This window comes from Dermacentor albipictus, chromosome 7 (genome assembly GCF_038994185.2).
Source record: "Dermacentor albipictus isolate Rhodes 1998 colony chromosome 7, USDA_Dalb.pri_finalv2, whole genome shotgun sequence".
Taxonomy (NCBI): Eukaryota; Metazoa; Arthropoda; class Arachnida; order Ixodida; family Ixodidae; genus Dermacentor; species Dermacentor albipictus.
Genome location: NC_091827.1, coordinates 96,739,891 through 96,761,197, shown reverse-complemented (window position 1 = coordinate 96,761,197; position 21,307 = coordinate 96,739,891). Strand labels below are relative to the sequence as shown.

Sequence of the window (21,307 nt, the reverse complement as noted above, 5' to 3'; positions counted from 1 at the left end):
GATCGTACGTGTTTCTTATAAATGTGAAAATATCACTATTAAAGTACACCAAACAGGTTGTCTTGAGGGTTATGTATATACATATACGCTTTATTGCCGAGAGCATGTAGCTTGTCCTTAAGGACAAGCTGCATGCTCTCTGCAACACGGCTTTGTCCACGTAGTACAATTGTACTACGTGGACAAAGCCGTGTTTGTTGTTGTGGAATATATATTCTACAACAAATGGTGATGCTGATTATGTCAGCATAAGGTGAAGCGGACCGGTATACCGCTTTACCTATGCTGACATAAACGCATGTGGTACGGAGACACTCTATCCCTGGTATATGTTAATTGACGCAGCGTCCGGTTCTCTTGCTTTTGTCATATGTATACATATATAGCGACACGTCGGTATAGATGAAATTAATGTTTATTTTGTCGACCGCTGATGACAAGACTACGAATACTCAACGTTCATACATTTCCGCTGGCACATAATTGATACACGCGTGGTAAGACGCAATCGCGTCTGATTGAAATTCAAAAACGGTTGAAGGCAAAGTGCAACATAATGTACAAGAGGTGACAACCCTGTTAGATCTGACCATGGTGTAAGAATATTATGAGCTGTGATCTGATCTGGGTTGAATTAGAGTGAAAACTGCGTTACGGAAACGGCGGGGACAGTGGTCTTTCGTGCAAGTCGGATTCCTCGTTTCCGTTGCAGCTTTCGTGCATCGAAATATGACGTTTGGGTGCTACTTCCTTAGGATGTAAATTGTGAGCACGCATGCGAGCTAAGATCCTCTGTTCCAGCTCGCTCAGGTCTTTGAGAGATGAATACGTTCTCACATCTACGGCTGCACTTGTCTGCCTCCAACTAGTGCCGCCCTATACGCGCTATCGCGCTCGCCTATCGCAGTCTTCAGCATGCTTCCGGTGAACGACTTCATCGTCACTGCAAATCGAAAAATTGTGATAACAAATTTTTCCACGGCGTTTTCCACATCATTACTACCTTTATTCTATGCTACTACTTCATGGTTAGAGCCGGTAAGCTTTCCATATTGCACTAAAATGTGGTTACCATGAAAATTAGTTGTCAGTCGCTTTAACGATTAGGCCGGGCACTGAAAAACATTTTCGTAGATGTAAATTAATGACACCTGCTTAAGCCTTTTGTAAACGAGTGTATATAATGATATAAACAAGCCGTTTATTTGTAGCGCAGCATACAGACGCACTTTCGTCCCCGTGTGGTGTACTCATCGGTCGTGGACGAAGCACGAGAATAAAACCGATGAACAAAAAAAAAACTTAAATTTCGGTGGCTACGCTTGTGACTTTATACGAGAAATAAACATCTGCAACACCCACCTTACCATCGTAAAGAGCAAAATCATTAACATCGGGCAAAAAAAAAACTCGTTACTGGCGCCATCTAAACTTATCTACCACCATGGGCGGCCGTGTCCTTTAGACTAGGTCTGTATGTATGGTAGGGCTTTGTAGTAACGCTGTAGTGAGACATTTTGCATAGGTGATCTGTGATTTTACAAGTAGCTGTTTTATCATATCTATATTACATTTATAGTAAACTGTAATTATATCCGCGGGAACCGTTGCTGGTGCTGATAGTTTGTCGGTCGTGAACGAGCGTTCCTCGTGTGTCTCGAAACTCCGCCTGCACGACAATCGGTCGACAATGTTTGCATGTGTACAGTACACAGAAGATAAGGAGCGGGCAGCGCTGCCTGTGGCTCTTATAAGAGATTTCGAGCCACAAAGCACAAGTGATTTCAAAAAGGACGACGTTGTCATGGCGTATTGGGCGAACGAAGATGGAAGAGGCGAGAACTTTTACCCGGCCAACGTCACTGCACTCGCGGGTAAGCCGACGCGTCGCCGCCGCAGGCCATTTGCACCTAGAGTAGGTATCTAAACACGTGGCCCACCGTGCTGTTCTTATAGTTTGCCTTCTTTCATTTGAGTTCTGTTTTAATCATTGTCAGACACCCTTGAGGACCTTCTGTGCAAATTGAAGAACTCCCGACATTCATTTCCAAGAGTGATATTGGGAAAGCTGCACAAAGGCAACTTGGTAAGATTTTTTTCAATTATAGTTTACAATGTGCTGTGTGGACGCGTACATTAGTTTTGGTTGGTTATGTCAGTGGTAAAACACCTAATGGAATATATATATATATATATATATATATATATATATATATATATATATATATATATATATATATATATATATATATATATGACTTGAGTGCATCTTGCACATTAAGCTTTTTCGGTTTTTAGCTATATTTGATTCATGTGTGGTTCATTGTACAGTCGCCCAAATCTTTAAATGGTGCGCGGGAGCGGCGACTTTTCCGGGCGTCAGCGCCGTATGACGCGGCGAGGCTGGAAACAGCCTAGTGGACGATGGGCCCAGCTGAGCGCGCTTTGTCCGCATGCGCTTAGCCTCAGACTGTTTCCAGCCTCGCCCCGTCAAACGGCGCTGACGCAAGGAAAAGTCGCCGCTCCCGCACACCAGTTAAAGATTTGGGCGCCTGTACCATCCGCACTATTGCATAGTTTGCCTCGTCGCAGATGTGAATGCTGTGGTAAAAGAAATGCCCCTGCACTGCAGTGTGGTACAGTCACAGTGCATAGTTGCAGATAGTGGTTGCTGAGGTCATGCTTGCTGGCCTGTCTTTGTCTTTGCACAAACAGTTTTGTAACAAGGCTATGATTTTGGCTGCTACCTGGCTCCTTGGGAATGTGCATGAGACCTCTTTACCACACATGCACATGTATTGTGTGGCAGAAAGGTCTTTGTTTCTTTCTCTTCAAAGTTTGGTTACACATGAATATTGCAATTATCAGGTTGAGGCACCGAAGAATGTGCACACATTGTACTCCTATCTTATTCAAGCTGCGTATACCTTAAGGGCTTCTATGTCATTTGTGCGGAATTCCTGGTAACTACATCCCACTAGTCTTTCTTCCTGGTTGGCTGGCTGCCTGGTCTTGGTCTGTCAGGTCGCACATGTTGCATAATGGGGTTGATGGGTCACCGTATCTGCTCTTGTGAGGTTGACAGTGACCAAGTGACCACCTGAGCTTCAGTGTTTCACTGAAGATATGCTGTGCACCCACTCTCTTTGCATGATTGGCACAGTTGTAGTCTTGTTTTTTTTCACACATAACTTGAGGACCATATGGGAATGAAATAAGCCCTTAGTTTTCTATATCATCAACCTACTGGGTTTCTTACGAGCGTTACTTTGCTCCTCAGTTAAAGCTTACATAGCAAAACAGGTGCAGCTGCTGTAGTTTATTGCTGAGTTATCAAAGTTCAGTTCAGCAGTAAAATAAATACTGCACTGCAGCACCATCTTGTGGTACTTTGTGTTGTTCAAGACAACTTTTCAAGGGATGAAACATTGGTGAATCGTGCTGTGGCCTGCTAGTATAATTATACACTGAAAACGTTCAAAAGCACTGCTTTGGACTACAAATAATTTGCTAGTGTGGTGTGCACCTGCGCATATTATTTTTCATGATTATTATTATTATTACTGTTATAATAATAATTATTACTATTAGCACCCACAATTAGCTGCAAAATTGAGAGCAGAAGTGCAGCTTGGCAGACCATTACTGCTTACTTTAAGCATACCATTTGCATCAAGCCATCGCTTTAGCCTTCTTGGTGAAACTTGAGTATTTATTGTGATGTACTCTTGGCGTCAAATAAGACGTGAAGATTGGAGCGCATGGCCAAACCATAATGGAAGGTGTAGTGCGCACCATCCAGTCATCACCATTGACAGGAGTGCAGATCCTGTTGACAGCACTGCACAAGGATGCTCTCCCTGTGCTGCAATATTTTCGTTTGTGTTCTGCTTCTCTTTTACTTGAATGCAAGAAAACAAAAATAAAATGCAATGGAAGCTGAAATATTGCAGTATAGGGCGAGCATTATCACAGTGCGACGAAACTGTATGTCCTATCGGTGTCAATTGAAATGTGAACAGCAGCGTCATCTTTTCTTGCTTTCAAATGAAAGAGAACCAAAACAGAAACATAAATATTGCATCATAGGTGGAGTATCATTGTGCAGTGCGGTCAAACTGGATGTGTGTGCGTGTCACTGGTGCTGACTGGATGGTACACATTATACCTTCAATTATGCTTTGGTCACGCGCTTCACTGTTTGCGTTTCATTTGATGATAGTATGTTCATGGGGGGTTCTAGCTTCCTTTTGTGCATTCAGTGGCTTGTGCAGTTGTCTACTTGTGCTATTAATTTGTTCTTATTTTTCCTAAGTGTTGCAATGCTGTTGGTGATAACGCCCTGATTATAAGGCCCCAGATCTTATACATTTGTAAAAATGCTGCATAATTGTGAGGCATATAGCGCGTTAAAAAGACAAGGACGAAAGGGAGACGTGATACACACAGGCACTTTTTAATGCGCTATATGCCTCACGATGTCTTACCAACAAGCCCAAATCACTGCTTTACTGCATAGATGTATGATACGTAATTGCAAAAACATGGCTTTGGAGGCTATGATGTGGTGCTTTATTGACCTTGTAGAGTGTAGCAGTAGAACTGTTTCAAAATGTGCAGCTGCTACCTTAATGATGGCAAGTGCTTTTGCAATGCATAGAAAGAGGCCTGGATGAAATCAAAAGTCAAGTGACATCTAGCCTGGTCAGGGCAATGTTTAAGTCAAACCCAAACATAACAAAAGGGGAAGAGGAAATAAAAGCTGGCCAGCTATGATTAGTGCCACACTGAAAACCTTATTGCACTACATGTGTCATTTTCTTATTTATTTATCCACCTAAAAGCGCAGTTAATTTCCCTCGTGATTTCTTCAGCTTTACCATCTCTATGGGGCTGCTAAAAAAAAGTCAGTTCCCCTGTTTCCTCTCATTCAACCACACACTTTTGTTGCAGTGGTCAGTGTTGGCTGCTGGGAGAGTCCCTGCAGATATGAAGATAAGAAATAGATCCCGATGCCTGCATAAATGTTCTTCAGGAGATGTGTTGAGTTTTATCTTGCATGCCTTTTTTATGGTTAAGGCTGATGAAGGGCTCTCCAAGAGAGAAGAGAGCAAAAGGAAGCGAGAAGCTGCCAGGAAGGAACTTGGCAACATACTGAAGGCATTGAAGCAGTCGGAGAACTCGGAACTGGTAAGCAACATTTATTTGAGCCCAGCTACCCATTATTGCTGTCAACATTCAAACCTGATGGCGATGCTGAAACAATATTTTGGTTAAAGCTTAAAGTAGCAGTTTACCTTGCTGCTTCATTATCATGTCTGTGATGTGATGAGGGGGCTGTGATTGTGCCTTTTACTTTGTTATTAGTAGTCTTTTCTTTCTGCACATTTTCATTCAATATACAGGTCTGTGTAATTTGGCCTTCTGGCAGCACAACATAGCACTATTTTCAACTGGACACGACTAGCATACACGAGACTGCACACATAAAAAAAGAGTAGTATGCAATATTTAATGTTACTTTCACCTGTTCATCACTAAACCATACAAGGGATTGTTAAAAATAGAAATATTCACTAAATGCCACTTGCATTAGCATGTGCAAATAAAGAATTGTATGTGGTGTGCAGAGGTAATGGCAAAACCTTTGTGGGAAAATAAGAATAAAAATATGCATCACTTGCAATGCACAAATGGTGCCAAAGTACGTCATAAGATAAACTGTTGCCTTGATTTCCTTGGCTAGTACAAAATCCTACTTGGTGCTTTATAGGTGGTCATGCATGGAAAACTTGCATTATCATAATCAAGACAACCTGCCTGTGCAAGATGTCATTATTACCATAATTTTACCTGACTGGTATATACTGGTATTTTTAGTGTGTGGCTTCCTTTGTGACCTCAGAAGTGACACACTGCATTGAAAAGTAATTGCAGTAAAACAAGTTGTAAGGCTAGTTGGTGCATAGCTATAAAAAAATGAAGCACCAACGGTAACGGCACACTAAGAAGGAACGGAAAGACAGGACAAGGCGCTTCCTGTCTTTTTGTTCCTTATTAGTGTGCTGTTACCGTTGGCGCTTCATTTTTTGAAAAGTAATGCCACAACATGTGGATGGGTGAGATTTTACGCACCTTTATGGCTGGCTCATGTTGGCCTGTCTCATTTAATACCAGTACAGGTGTTGCCTGGTTTGCCAGAAGTGCACTGTCGATTGGCTGATACACATTTATGGATTTTTATTGCAGCACATATTTCCTTTGATTCTGGTAAACACTGCTAATCAGAGATAACTTGGTGATATCTGGTTCTGATTTCTGGTAGTAAATTATTGGCTTGCATACGCATGCAACTAAGTGACTTCTTCATAGTTCGTATCGTTATTGTATTGTTCTAGCGCAGTTCAAGTATTATTCATAGTTTGCTCTTGAGAAGTCTCGTCATTCTCCCAAGGTTCATGGTGTCATGTATTATTGCAGTTTCAAGACTTTGACGATGAGAGCAAAGAATCTGTTGAAAATCACACTAAGAGCAAGAAAGATAAAAGAGCTTCCCATGAAATTGAGTGGAAAAGATGGAAGCAAGAATTGAGGACCTCGAAAAAGAACTACAAAATATAGAAGCTGAGAAAGAGGAGCTTGCTCGGCTGTTGGAAGAGGAGCGAGAGAGGTCAAGAAGGCTGACGGATGCCCTCCTCAACAAGATTGGTAAGTTGCAAGCTCGTGTTTGAAGATGAGTGTTGACGTTTGCTGCTATGTGAAATGACCGAGAACAAATTAGTGGACACACAAACACAGACTTCAAGAGTCACTTTATTGGAAACAGATGCACATACAGGCATGCAAAGCATGCTCACTTGCAAACAAAAATGCAATGCCAACACAAAATCGCGTTGAGAAAAAACAGTTCATGACAAAGCAAGCGAAAGCATGCTCACGCATTTATAATTAGGCTTGCTGTTCGGGCTACTTCAATGACCAGCCTAGTGAGTCCATCTCTGTGTCTCGGCACATCAAAGCCTTTGTTAAACAACGGCTCACTGCCACATGTCTTGCAACAGAGCCAACCAACCACCGCATGCTTTCATATGTTGTTGCTGTGGTTTCTCAGTTTGTCTTTTAGGCAGTGTTTTATATGGCCTACCTAGAACTTTCCGCATGAAAGTGCAGTATGATGCACAACACGATCTCTAGTTTACAAAGTGCATTTTATTATGCCTGCTGCAGCCAGCCAATAAAGCCTTAAAGTTAGTGCTTGTCTGTGCAATTGCTAGTCCTCAATTTCAGTGCGCTTATACAATTCCAACTCATGTTCGTGTAGCATGACTTTTTGAAGTGAGCTCCTTAAATTCATTATTTTTTAACACAGAAGCTGAGAATGCCTAACAAGTGCCACGCAACAGCGATAACATGTTTCAGTATTCAATGAAAGCAGTAAAAGCTGGGGATCAAAAGGAGATTGAATAGACACAAACCAAGTAAGAAACATACGTGCAGCTACATAGGCATGCACTGTAGAGTGTCATATAATCAATAAATGGGTGCATATCTATGAGCCAAGTATAATACAGAAGCATCTATGTTTTGTCTTAAAGGTGCACTGACACAATTATTAAAAATCTATTCTTAAAGCTGCCAACTCTATAATAAGGCCTCAGTTTCTCAAACATGCAATAAATCATGAATTATACCACATTTTAATGCAATTAATTTAGATTGGTACCATATAGAGTACAGCTTATTTACATACCATTCGTTTGCAAGGGCTCCTCTACACAGAGAAAGGAAATAAACTAGGAGGAAATGTCACATTGCATAGCTGGCCTTTGTAAACCAATTATTCTTGGATCCATACCCTTCACTTTCTTTCTCTTGGCCTACCGCATGACCCTGCGCTCAGCAGACTTGGCATTGTAAGCTTGGCTCGTGGTAGGTTTTAATCAACATAAAGGCGCCTACAAAAGTGGTATACTGCAGCGGCGTCGCTCGGTATTTTGGCGAGCTGAAGCACGAAACATTGAAACGAGTCAAGCGACATGCCTGCAGATAATAAAGGGCACCGATTGGCTGTCTCGATCCCAGGTGCTGCCTGTAGATGGCGTTGCGATGCAGTTTGCCGTTGCTGCGGCTCCCGTTGTGTGGAGTTTACCACTTTTGTTGGTGCCTGTACATGTGTTTGGGGGCTTTGGTAACTGCCGTGTGATTACTTCTTTGCAACATGCTTACGCAACTTAGGTATCTTATGCTGGCTTGTACATTTAATAGCCATTGTGCAACAGTGCAGTTACTATCACACTCATTTTATTTTCAGAAGAGTGCAGTTAGTGCGGCAGTGAAAGACAGTAAAAACTGTCTTGACAAGATCACTTGTTGAGTCAACTTTTTTTGGCTGCAATTTTATCCTATGGTGCTCTATTCCAATTCTTTCATTCCTTCTAGCTTCACTACATGTGCAAATTGTGGTTATGTGCATGTGTTATCACTGATGAGTTGTTTGGTGCAGTGGTAAAAGCACAATGTTATAGAGTTGTGAAAGCTTTTCAAGGCGAGAAAGCTTTAGATGACGAGGAATAAGTTACCGAAGGGGAGGAGGGCAAAGGGCACTGCACATTCTAAGAGACAGTAGAGGGCCAAGCTTTTATTATTACATGTTGAATGTGAACAAGTGGAAAGAATAGGCCACGTGGTGTGCTTCCAGCTTGCGGCAACACGGTTATTTTGTGGCTTGTGAACACTGTATCATCAGGCTCATTTGTATGTCAGCAGCTTGTGATACCATGTGAGCATTGCCTCTGATATGCGTGACATGTAGAGAAACCCTTGTAAAAAAACCTTAGGCCAACTGATCGTAGCATTGGAAGAGGATATAATTAGCAATTCTTTGTGCATTTAGGGAATTCTTTTGCCATACTATGTTTCTCAGTTCAGCAGTTATCTAATGAAGCATGGAAAACAGGATGCAAAAGTATTGTACCAGTACTCTTTTAAGTTGTGGTAGGCTCATAGTGTGCATCTGATTTTCCAAACTGAGTTCATGGCAGATCATTTATACCTGACATGCTGTCAGTTCCTGGCCAAATATTACCTCACTTCTTGCAATATTGTGGTATATGTGCATGTAGCAGCTAAATCAACATTGCAGGTTATGTAAGGCTTATGAAAAATATACTGTGTACACTGAATGCATGACTGCGGGGCTCATTATCTGTGTTCGGAGCATACAGCTTTGGAAGGTGGGAGCTTCTGTTCTTCATTATTGTAAGCACCATGAGTGGCACACGAGCCACGTATGCATCTTAGCCACAGCTATGTCCACAGGCACGAGCACATATAAGGATTTTGCTGCACCATGTTGTGCATTATTTGCAGCCATTGGCAAAAAAATGTCTGGCTTTTCCTTGTTTTTAATGCTATTTTCTTAGCTGGTGTTTTATAACAGTAATTGCTTTTCATGCAGAAATCGCTCCCACTGCCAAGACAGCCACAATCGCAAAAGAGGTTGTTCATGAAATCTTGGTGCCAGATGTATCCCCAGGTTTGCTCATCAGCTCTCTCTCACTTGGTTTTCCTGTTCCAGACGTGGCATTCTTTAAAGGGCCCCTCACCAGGTTTAGGCATTTTGAACAGACAAGTGTGACGCATAGATCACTCTGTGGAAACTGTCTGCAAAATATTGAAAGCTACACGGTGTAACAGCATAAACGTCACAGAAAAGCTTGCATGCCCTTTTTTTTCACGTGAGCTCTGCTTCCAGCCACAGAGTCAAGGTTACATGCACAAATGCCTCTATGTAAGATGCACTGCCTGCAGCGTCACCAATTATGGCTTATGACCTTGGTATTTTGCCTAGCACAATGCTGCCACTGGTAGTATGCCACACAGCGAAAAGTGGAAGGGGAAAAAATGGAGGCAGTGCTTGTGACGTAAATGGGACAAGGTCCCTTGGCTCCACTGAGGGAGTTGGCAGGTAACAAAAAGTCGCCTGTGGGCATCAGACATAGCAGAAGGAGAGAGTGCTTACGTTGGCAGTGAGCCCTTCCCTAGGTGATGCCCTGCTACTTGCAGTGCACAAAGAAAATTATCGATTGGACTTGGTGAGGGGCTCTTTAAGCTGCAATTGTTAAGAATATGTTAAAAAATTTGCTTTTTATTTAAACTAAATAACTTCATAAAATTTAATTTTTTTTTTCATGATAAATTCAGGAAACTTTTGACCTCTTAGTTGATTGCAAGTGATTTACATCGGTGTGGCTTCATGTGACAGATATTCAGCGAGACATACTATTTAACTTCGACGCATGGGAAGATGTTAGTCTAACATACGCACAAGATGTAACAAAATGTTGCATGTTGTTGGCAGTGTATTTATCTTATTCATGCAACAGACAGGTCCTAGAATTAATTGCTATATTGTCTTCATTGTTGATATGTACAGGTGCACCTAGCTATTACATTGCCTTGGAAAAGGTATGAGTGGTTTGTCTTGACCCCTTTGGAACAGCTTCCTTGTAGACATTTTTTTAAAGCATAAAATGCTGTTAGCTCCCGTTGTCCGCGACCTTCAGCCAAATTCGAGCTGTTATCCGGGCACTCAAGATGAGAATGAGACGAGAATGGGGCAAGAATGAAACAAGAACATATGGTGCGCGATCGAAGATCTTTGTTCAATACGCATTCTGTTTGGTCGCTGCAACGTCACAAAGTGGCAGTACGCAGAATTTGCGAGAACGGGGCGGAGAGAGAAGCCAATCTGCAAGTGGTGAACTCCCCGGAAGTCTACTTCACTCGTTTGTCATCTGCTTGCAGAATACTACAGTTTGTAACTATTAGTTTCTCTGCGTTGTCCCTAGGTGGTGTCACGCACAGCGAGGAAAAAACAAAAACAGAATAAACTGCTGGAACAGTGGCGCGCTTTTCAAGATCCAACAACATTGCAATGGCTCACTGGCATTCAATGATGGTGTCGAGTTAACTGCACAACCAACGCACTGTTTCGAGAAACAAAACAATGCCAGAATTCGCTTCAGTCGAAACTCAGTTTCGCCCCAGTCTAAACTCACGGTCTCTGGTCCCCAACCCTTTGTACAGGACCACATTACATATGCTAATTACTGCCCTTTAAAAATATTGCTTCTGATTTCTTCCTAATGTTTGTTCACAATACCACTCTATCAAGCTGTAACTTCTTGTACGCTGAAGTTTAATTTATCATTTCGAATAGCGATGTTCAAAAAGGCAGATACAGTGCACCATACACTTGAATGTCACCTTTTGCGCTGAAACAGGGTTGCTTGTGCTCTTTTCATGGCTAGTGTTCTATGATTTCCGTGGCACAAGTTTTGTGCCGCCTCCTGCAAGAGCTGGCAACGTGCTGAGTAACCAGGCCGACAGTGACCGGCACGCCTCAAATGGCTGTGAGTAATCGTCGTAATTACTCCAACCCATCTGATTTGCCGGTAGCTGGTTCATGCTTACATCTACTCTCGGTTATGGGAGAGCCAGCATCTTTTTACTGGACTTACTAAGTACAATCAGTCAGATAACAACATCGGGTGAATGCTTGCCAATTAATGATCCATGCTTTTTGCTGCAGTGCAAAGAAAAATCTAGTGTAGGTGCACGCACACTTAATTGGTGCCATCACAACATTTGTCTGCTGGGCTGTTCTCTGAAGTGGATGCTACCCCTGTAGTTATAGTCATTCGTCTCCTCGCTTTTTCTACATTGTCCATTACAAAGCACTGGACCAACTTGCAAAGTTTTAGCCTACTGCCACAAATGTTTGGTGAGAGCTGCATGCCAGTAAGTGAATTTGCAGCATTTCATATACTTGCACAAAATGTTTAACCTTTCCATGCCTATGCGAAAGCTCCACGTGAGTTTGGAACAAAGCAGTTATCGTCGGGCAGCACTCGCTTGTTGTCAATTGTTTGGCTGATTGTACAGAAATATGTGCATTGCTGCAAATAACTAATGTAATGATGACTTCCAAGGGTGTTAGAGTGATTTGTGAATATTTACTTAATTAAGTCAATTACAGATGATAGTTCCTCTGGCAGCATCCTTTGTAATGCTTCAAGCACCCCTAGTAGAAGTCTTTAAGACTTTTTTTGCAGGATTTGCTTTGTTTTGTTCTTTTTCGTCCAGATAAAAATCATGCAGGAGGTACAGTAGAATGTTTCTCATACTGCTATATTTTTGTTTTAGGTGGTCCACCGCAGTCATACGAAGTGTTGGCGGAGGGTTCAGTGGAAGGCAAGTGAACCCTTGTAATACTCATTACGAGTGTGTCTTTACACACTTCTTATAATATTTGTGAAATTTCATTCCACGGGATATGTGTATACATTTTGTTTATGAAATGTTAAATGGGCTGCACTATATTTTTGTTTGTCAGCTGTGAACTGGGGTTATACAACTAGCCCTTTTGCACCTCTGACTAGGAAAGACGGCCATTTTAAATAAAAACACTATTTTTTGGAGACTGCTGACAAATTTCACACTATGCTGAACCAGCACAACACTGTCCATAATCAGTATTCCTTGCTTTCAGTTCTTGTTCTCTAGAAAGTATGCCATACTTCTCTCTTCATTTCATCTTACACCAAATGTACAGAACCCTAATTATAATCATTGTAAAATGTACAGGGTCGTCCACTCTTGGTATGAACACGGCGCAGCGTGGCCGTGCAGCGCAAAGCGTCAGCGTGCACCACTTGGCCGCGCATCAAAACCAAGTGGAGCAGGCGCACAGCGGCTTGGAGGTGGGGCATTGCGTCGTCTGCTGAAGCGAGGGAGCTTACCATGCTTTAGCATACTACACAGGACATGAAGCCCTACCTCCAAGCCCCTGTGCACCTGCGTCGCTTTGCTTCGATGGGCGGCCAAGCCGTTCGTGCTGGCGCTCCGTGGTGCACGGCCATGCTGCACTGTGTGCGTGCTAAGAATGGATGACCCTGTGCATTGCTCAAATCGTCATTGAAATATATTTAAAGCACATAAAATGCTGCGACCATAACTTGCCCATGTTTGTTCCATTTGGCAGTTTCTAGCATGTGTCAATGAGTTATTCAGCTGGACAAGAACCTTCTCTGGCCTAACAATGACGTGATGCTTGCAGTTCCCTCGAAAAGAGTTTGCATGATAGTGGAAATTCTTTCTGCAGAGTCCTGCTCTATAAACTTGCAGGCTTCCCCAGAACTGATTTACCACATTCATTTACCTAGTGTATTGGGAACAGGAATATCAAAAAGTACTACAAGTTGAAGTCTGTTGCCATATTAAGGTAATTTCTACATATATAATTTATTTTGTGGGTATGTTGCTTAGGCAATGTTCTTTTTATTATCTTTCTGTAAACTGATCTGCTCAAGTACTCCTAAGTTGCATTGGGAAGTTGCACTGCCTTTCAAATTTAATAAGATTGGACATTTTACAGTACTGCAATAGAAATGTGCTATTAACAGTAAATATAATGCTGCACTGCATGCATTGCTGTGAACACATTTCTTCTCATTTTGCTTTACAGTCCACTGGCATAATTGACAATTTGCAATAAGCAAAGACATACATCTTTCAGAATATTTAAATATTCGACATAATGACCACATTTGTGTGCATCCTGCAGTTTGTTATAAGTGTGTTTAAAGTATGTGCATACTTCAAGTGAAATTAAATAGGGACAGAAGAAAGGAAAACCACCTAGGACAAGTGCTCATCCCGTCTGTTCTTCCTTTCTTCCCCCCGCCCTGTTTTTTTGCGCTTGAAGTCAAATATGCATTCTCACAAACTTGCCTAAATTTCAGCTTTGATTTGGCTAATTTGTTGGCTAATTTGTGGCTGATTGGTTAGATATGTGTGCTGTGCAATAACCAGCACCCAAGCAAGACTAATTTCTTATACTTATGTCTGAAGTTGCCAACCACACAATGCACGCAAGCTTGAGTCTGCGTGCCTTCGCATACTCAAGCTGCGTGCAGCTTGAGTATGCGTAGATAATGCGGAATAGCTCGTATGTGTTGAAGGCTGGTGCGAGTGCGGAGATCTGTTGCAGGGAAACATTAGTGCTCGGGCTGCCTTAAATTGCCATATTAGCCAAGCACCTTGCTAAAATCAATTCTCAGGGAGGCTGATTACCGTATTATGTGGAATATAGGTTAGGGCGAAATATTGGTCGACCCCCTTGCATTGAAGCGAAGAAGTCAACATAAAAACTATAAGGCACAAGACTTCGTTTATTTACTGGCGCCGTCAGACCAGTCATCTGCTTATTCATTCGAGCTGTCTGAACTCTCGTCTGAAGACTGCTTCTCACTGGCTGCGACCCACAACATGTCTTCCTTGGTGCCATCCAAGGAGTTGCTAATGCAACACCTCTTCAATGCCCGCACCACCATATCGTCGGGCAGCGAGCGCCAAGCCTGCAACACTCATGTGGCCACAGTGGCGAGGGCCGGCTGGTTTGGGTCGTCGCGTTGGCGCCGGCCATCTACTGATTATACTGTTCACGAACACGGTCTTTAAAGGGCATGTTAAGCACGACGTCCATTGGCTGAAGTGCTGAGGTCATACCTTCCGGAAGGACGGCGAACTCTGTCCTCCCGTGGTGGAGTGCCTGCTTTACACCTGTGATCAAGTGCTTGCGAAAGGCAACCAAGACGAGCATGCTCGAACACCGCAGGAGTGCACCGGGTCGCCGATTCCAGAGGGTCTTGATCCAGTTGATCATGAGGGCCTCGTCCATATAGCTCTTTTCGCTCACGCAAATGACAACATCCCGTGGGAAAGCCTCTTTCGGGAGCGTCTTCCTCTTGAAGATTATGTATGGGGGCAGCTTTCTGCCGTCTGCATCACACACGAGCATCACCGTGAAGCGCGAATGCTCATTCCTCGTTGAAAGAAGCTTGACTTCCTTCGCGCCGTGTTTGCACATTGTGGTGGACGACGGCATGTCGAACCGCACTGGCGTTTCATCAGCGTTGCCGATCTGTCCCCATGCTGCTGCCAGAGACAGATAACATATTGCTGGAATTCCACCAGCTTGTCCTCGTATGCCTCGGCATCTTCTGGCAGATGGATGTGCACCGTCAAAGTGCGAATTCCTTGCGTCGCGTGAAGCGACGAACCCAATAAATGGAGCCTTTGAATTGTTCCTTGGACAGTCCGGATTCTCGAGTGATCTCGATAGCTTTGATGCGGATGAGTTCTGCTGTCACTGGCAAGGATCTGGCACGATGCTCGCGGATGAAATCTGCCCCCTTGCCTTCGAGCTCCAGGTGCACCGCGTGACACCCGCGATAGGACATCTTCCACACATTGCAGGCAGACAGCTTGACTTTCTGCGTTCACCAGTACTGGATGCTTTTTTCCAAAATGCCAAAGTGCCGCTGGGCGGACATGCTCCCATGCATTTCAGCATATTCGATCACTTTCTTTTAATATGCTGTGGTGATCTGACGTCAAGTACTAGTACTTATCTTGTGGGTTGTCGGCAAATTAGCTATGCTAGGAACGATTACCGCACAAAAAGGGAAGATGGTGTCGGTCCAATTGCGTAGGCCGCGTCAACGTTGGGCCTCATCGGTCACCATGGAGGCGATAAAAATGTGGATGCTGAAAAGTCTGCGCTTCTTGCTGGCATATTCAGGTTGTGCCAAGGACCGGTATATATAAGTCAAGGGGTGACCTTTGAGTAATATTTTTTTGGAAAAAACGTCGACTTATATTTCGCACTATACGGTAATGTTCATGTGAGGAAGTGCTTTTTCTTTCTTCTTCGCATGGACTTTACATCCCTAAATTTAAAACAGTTACTTTGATAAATATTTAAGAATTTTGAAGCACTGTCGATAGCAATATGAAATGATGCCTGCTGAGACATCTATGTGAGAGCAGGCGCTGGCGCACGTCTATTGTAGATGCAAACCGCCATTCCTTGTGAGTCGTGGCAGGCACAAGGCACGTAGACTCGAGTTTGTGTGCATCGGCAAATAAGGCTGCCTTTTCTGTACTCCCGCTGTGTTTGTTCCATTATCGCCTTGATGAAGCATTCAAATTTGATAAGTATCTAGAATTCAGTATGATTCTCAATGTAAAAAAAATGTAGCTGTATTAAGTTGTCAGTACATCCAAATTTGCCCTACAAACTGCTGCCCTCAAGGTTCTAAACAAATTTCATGAATTTTTGATAAGTTTTCTGAAATGCATTATTCACAGCAAAGTATGTCTGCCTCATCTAGAAACTCCACAAAAGTAGTGTGTCGCTACACTCATGCACTTTTTATAAACAAAATGTTATGGTTTAAAGAGAACTTTATATATATGCTACACCCCCAGTTATCCTTGACAATTACTTTTATGACTTCATTGCAGTAGTGAAAAGTAGTTGTGTATATGTTGTTGATAGTATAAGGGGAAAATTGTCATCCACCCCACTGTAGTATGAAGCTACAAAGGAAACGCGTACCAGCTTCTCTAAACAGAGCTTTGCAGTTGAAAAATTCGTCCTTGTCCGGGATTTTCTTCAACTGCAAAGCTTTCTTTCTGAGAAACTCGTATGGGTTTCCTTTATAGCTTCATGCTACAGTCAAGTCGATGACATAGCAGATCACGGTCAAGCATGCACAAACAAGGACAAACTGAGGAGTAGAAAACACAAGCGCTTGTGTTGTCTACCCCTCACTTTGTCCTTGTTTGTGCGTGCCTCACCGTGATCTGCTATGTGCAACCAGCTAGCCCAAAAGTCGTTGCTCTTGAGGTCAATGACAATTTTTTCATCTTGTAGACTTTCCTCCAACTTGCAGGCTTCCCTAGAACTAATTTGCCGCACTCATTTACATGGTGCTTTGTGAAGTTCATTAAAGATGTGTTCAGACAATTGCATGATGTTTTGCTGGCATAGTTATGCAAAAAGTACAAATTGCTTATGAAACTAGAAATTGTGATGCAATATTGTGATTTTCAGGTGCCAGTTACAGCCATGCACTGGAAGATGAGCTTCTGGACCTGGGGAGGACAGACCAGGCTGATATTGGTATGTGGAATAACTTGCTTAAACTGTGTTTGAATGATCGTTATTGTAGAAAATTCAACATATCTCATCTAGGAGGAGGAGAAAGTTATCTTGTTTTTTACCAGCTGCTTCAAACTTTGCCAGTTTTCTGCAGATACATCCTTTAAGCCGCAGTTAACATAAAAATGGTTTCACCTGCATTACTAAATTACTCTTCCACAATACCAAAAAGGCCCTCGCGGTTACTTCCAGAAGACGGCTTAATTTTGATAAGCCAGAAAATGTGCAAAAGAGAAGGTGAGCGATGATGCCTTAAAGTTCCTGCACCAGAGTGTCTGCTAAGCCCAATGGTTAATTGTTTGTGGGTAAAAATCGGCTACATTGTGTTTTAAAGGAGCCAAGCATTGAAAATGGCAAGCTTCTGGCACTTAGGCAACGAAGCCCAAATATGAAAAACAAAAATGTATGCTTCGAAATTAATGATGTCACACTGACATTCTGCCAGTTTGGCGCGGCAGCATGAAATCCGGAAACTAGAACTTTGACCCTAATTTTTCAACTAATATTCCACCTATTGCATAATAAGTGTCCCATTAATGCATGATTATCTAGGGTAACCTGTTTGCTGCTTTAATTGTGCTTCACATTTGCTTCAATATTGCTGACTTTTTCTTGTGGGACATTCAGTGACAATATTATTTGCCTCTTCAGATGACAGTTCTCTTGCTGCATCAAGCTCTGCACCTCAAGAGCCCAAGCTGTTTGAAGTGGTAGATGGGAATGTAAGTTTGACTTAGACACTTCCTTTATGCTGTGCTTTGATTTTTTATATTTAATTGTTTCATATTTTTAATAATTGCCTAGTAGTAAGTGCTATGGCATTGTTATTTGTTTTATGTATGAGGAGCAATGCATGTCACCTTTTTCGAGTTAGTAGTTTCTAAGCTTTGCTTAGATGTACATTTGTGCCTGATGCTCACTGTGGTTATATTTCTATTTTTTACTGACATTTTTGTTCATTGTGTTTTGGCTGGCCAGTTGTCTTGTGTAAGCACTCTGCATGTTTCTCAAGGTGCATTGAACAGCATATTCATGCACACTGAGCAAATTTTCTTGCAAAGTAAACATGAAACTAACGCACTTACATTTGTTGCTGGTCTAGTCGATTCATACTGTATTACGGACCATAAGAACTATGGCCAGTTAGCGTAAATCGGCATAAAAATAAGGGGAGGAAGAGGCAAGGTGAGCGCAAACTCTCAAGTGTTTATTGGGGACACAGGTACATTGAATGTATACCAAGAACCTATGAACATGCATTTACAAGCACGCATTACAGCACCCACACAATATTTTTTCAATAAACTTACTCTCCAAGAGAAAGAAAGTAACTGATGTGTTGCCGATACATGAAGCCGCAAGTTTCCTGATGTGAACGGCTTCTGTTAATTCACCTACAGCTGCATCCTTACTTCGACCTATAATCCTGATCTGGTCTAGCCATGGCTCACACTGATGTGCTTGGCAGTGGGCAGGCAAATGCGTCCTGTCTAAATTTACTCTTTAAAAACAGCTCGTGTTCCCACGCATGCTCGTTTACGTAGCGCCAGTCTGGCAGACGTTGCTCTTACCGCAAGGTAGCGGTATTCTGTACAGCAGGAGCTTGATGTGGGTGAGCTGGTGTAACATTTGAAGAAAAACAGCTCTAGAGAGATGAGGACGAAAAGAAGAACATGTACAATGGACAGGCACTAAACTTCCAACTGAATACATGTTCTTTTCGTCCTCATCTCTCTAGAGCTGTTTTTCTTCAAATGTTACACCAGCTCACCCACATCAAGCTCCTGATGTACAGAATACCGCTACCTGCGGTAAGAGCAACGTTTGCCAGACTGGCGCTGCGTAAACGAGCCTGCATGGGAACACGAGCTGTCTTTGAAGAGTAAATTTAGACAGGACGCATTTGCCTGCCCACTGCCAAGCACATCAGTGTGAGCCATGGCTAGACCAGATCAGGATTATAGGTCGAAGTAAGGATGCAGCTGTAGGTGAATTAACAGAAGCTTTTCACATCAGTTACTTTCTTTCTCTTGGAGAGTCAGTTTATTGAAAAAATATTATGTGGGTGCTGTAATGCGTGCTTGTAAATGCATGTTCGTAGGTTCTTGGTATACATTTAATGTACCTGTGTCCCCAATAAACACTTGAGAGTTAGCGCTTACCTTGCCTCTTCCTCCCCTTATTTTTATGTCGATTTGCGCTAACTGGCCATAGTTCTTATGGTCCATGATACAAAGTAACTCACAGCTGATATTAATTTTTTTCTAGCACCTAAAATTAATATAGAAACTATGCACAGCAAACTTGCCATATTTTTATCAAAACTACCATACAGAAATCATTATTAGTAGTGCGACAACCTGAAAACGTGTTTAGAAAACGTTTTTGATTAGGACCCTTCACGGTGGCTCATGGCTAATGGGGGTGTTCTGCTCTTGATCATGAGGCTGCAGGTTCCGTACCTGAGTAGTGGCAGCTGCATTCTGAGGAAGATATCTAAATGCAAATAGATGAGCGTTTGCTAACATAAGAGAACCACAGGTGATAAGAATTCATTTGGCCCTCACTGCAGCATCCCTCATCACTCATAGTGTTGCTTTGGAACAATAAAAGCCCACAACTTAAATTTTTGCCATTAAGGAAAAATAATTAAGTCTGTCAATGAGAGATTATCACCCTGCTGTGTTTTCCCTTGTTATTGCCTGACTGAAAAATTTTACAATGTGCTTTGTTTTCATACTTTTTCATGCTTGTAGGTACACCTTGGGCCAGGCTTAACTATGCCTGAGAACAAACTGTCGTTCATTATGAAAGCTGGCCACGAGATGAAAGTGGCCAGGGAAATGGCACGCTTTTTTTGGACGGTCAACGAGCTGAAGATTCGCTCGTTAACCGGCCATTCTAGCTGGGAAAATTCTGACACCGGAAAGCAGCAGGCGACGCCTAATAAGGTGACTGCCATAATGAGTAAGTAACACTGCACAAATTCATGCCCCCTTTTAGTGTCTGCAGTATCTATGAACGTATGCTTTACAATAGCTGGAACAGTTATATACGGTTTGCATACTGGTTATATGATGGTTTTATTAGCAAATGCAACCATGTTTTCGCAGCCAAAGAGTGTGCTTGCACAGTGTATTACAAAAGTGTGTTTTTTGCAGAAGCTTGCAGAATTTGCAAACTGCTACGTCTCTAAATTTTCTGAATTATGTCCAATGGTTGAGCTCACTGCTGGTGTTGCATAAGCGACAATACGGGTTCGAACATCTTTGCATGCATAATGTGAAGGTTTGGTGAAAGTAGCCTTATATAGGGACATTTAATTTGTTGCACGGTCTATTGCATAATTCCTTTTACAAAGGCTGTTTGCATGTAGACTTCAATATAGTTACTTGATTGTCATGTGTGTTTTAAATGTAATCTGGTGCATACATTTTTCAGATGTAGTGGAAAAGCTGATAGCAGAAACTCCGAGCGACATCCCCGGAGGCAAGCGGCGGGCGCAAGCTCGGAAAGCGATCCGGGATCTCTTTGCAGAGAGCGCTCGGCTAGGCCAGCGCGCAAAAGCTGTGGCTTGAAGGGGCCTATTTTAATCTTTATTTCAAATAAATAACTTCCTAAGAAATTGATGTCATTTCTCATACATTGTCATGATGCGGGTGCAAGCCATGTGCCTTTGCTAAAATGCCATGGCTGTGCACACCAACGTCCCAGTGTGCGGGCGTCCCAGTGTGCCGGCGTCCCAGTGTGCTGGCGTCCCAGTGTGCCGGCGTCCCAGTGCGCTGGCATCCCAGTGTGCCAGTGTCCCAGCATGCCAGCATTTACTGGGCCCATAATCAGGCGCACTGGGTCCCAGTGCACTGGGTTTTGCAATAGGGCTTTGCTCTGTTTAAAGATCGGAACGACCAGCGCTTCCTTCCATGCGGTAGGGAGGTATCCCGCCGCCCATATAGCGTTAAAAAGTACCAGCAGCGTAATTTGAGGATCACTGGGGAGGTGTTTAATTATGTCGTACATGATCCTATCCGGTACAGGTGCGGAGCTCTGACATGCAGTCAGGGAGGCTCTCAACTCGGCGATGTTAAAAGGCGCTTTTAAGGGTTCGTTCTGTCTGCATTTGCAGTGGATATCTTTGCGTTCTGCTACTTTTTTGTGTTTTAGAAATGTTTTGGAGTAATGGTTAGAACTGGAAACGTGCTGGAAGTGTTCGCCAAGGTCGTCAGCTTGGTCTTCGAA

General features: G+C 42.8%; 1 protein-coding gene and 1 long non-coding RNA gene across 2 annotated transcripts; both read left to right on the top strand.

The window, feature by feature from the left end:
• Positions 1 to 1,531: 1,531 nt before the first annotated feature.
• LOC139047553 (uncharacterized) lies at positions 1,532 to 11,417 on the top strand. Its single transcript, XM_070521380.1, has 6 exons — positions 1,532 to 1,874; positions 1,998 to 2,086; positions 5,080 to 5,190; positions 6,481 to 6,708; positions 9,458 to 9,535; positions 11,313 to 11,417. Exons 1-4 carry the CDS (start codon positions 1,691 to 1,693, stop codon positions 6,619 to 6,621), a joined length of 525 nt encoding a protein of 174 aa, XP_070377481.1. The 5' UTR covers positions 1,532 to 1,690; the 3' UTR covers positions 6,622 to 6,708; positions 9,458 to 9,535; positions 11,313 to 11,417.
• A 5,188-nt stretch (positions 11,418 to 16,605) lies between these two features.
• On the top strand, positions 16,606 to 20,687 carry LOC139047552 (uncharacterized). The gene is made up of 4 exons (XR_011507208.1): positions 16,606 to 17,032; positions 17,723 to 17,793; positions 19,828 to 20,038; positions 20,513 to 20,687. It is a non-coding gene; the product is annotated as an uncharacterized lncRNA (long non-coding RNA).
• Positions 20,688 to 21,307: the final 620 nt, after the last annotated feature.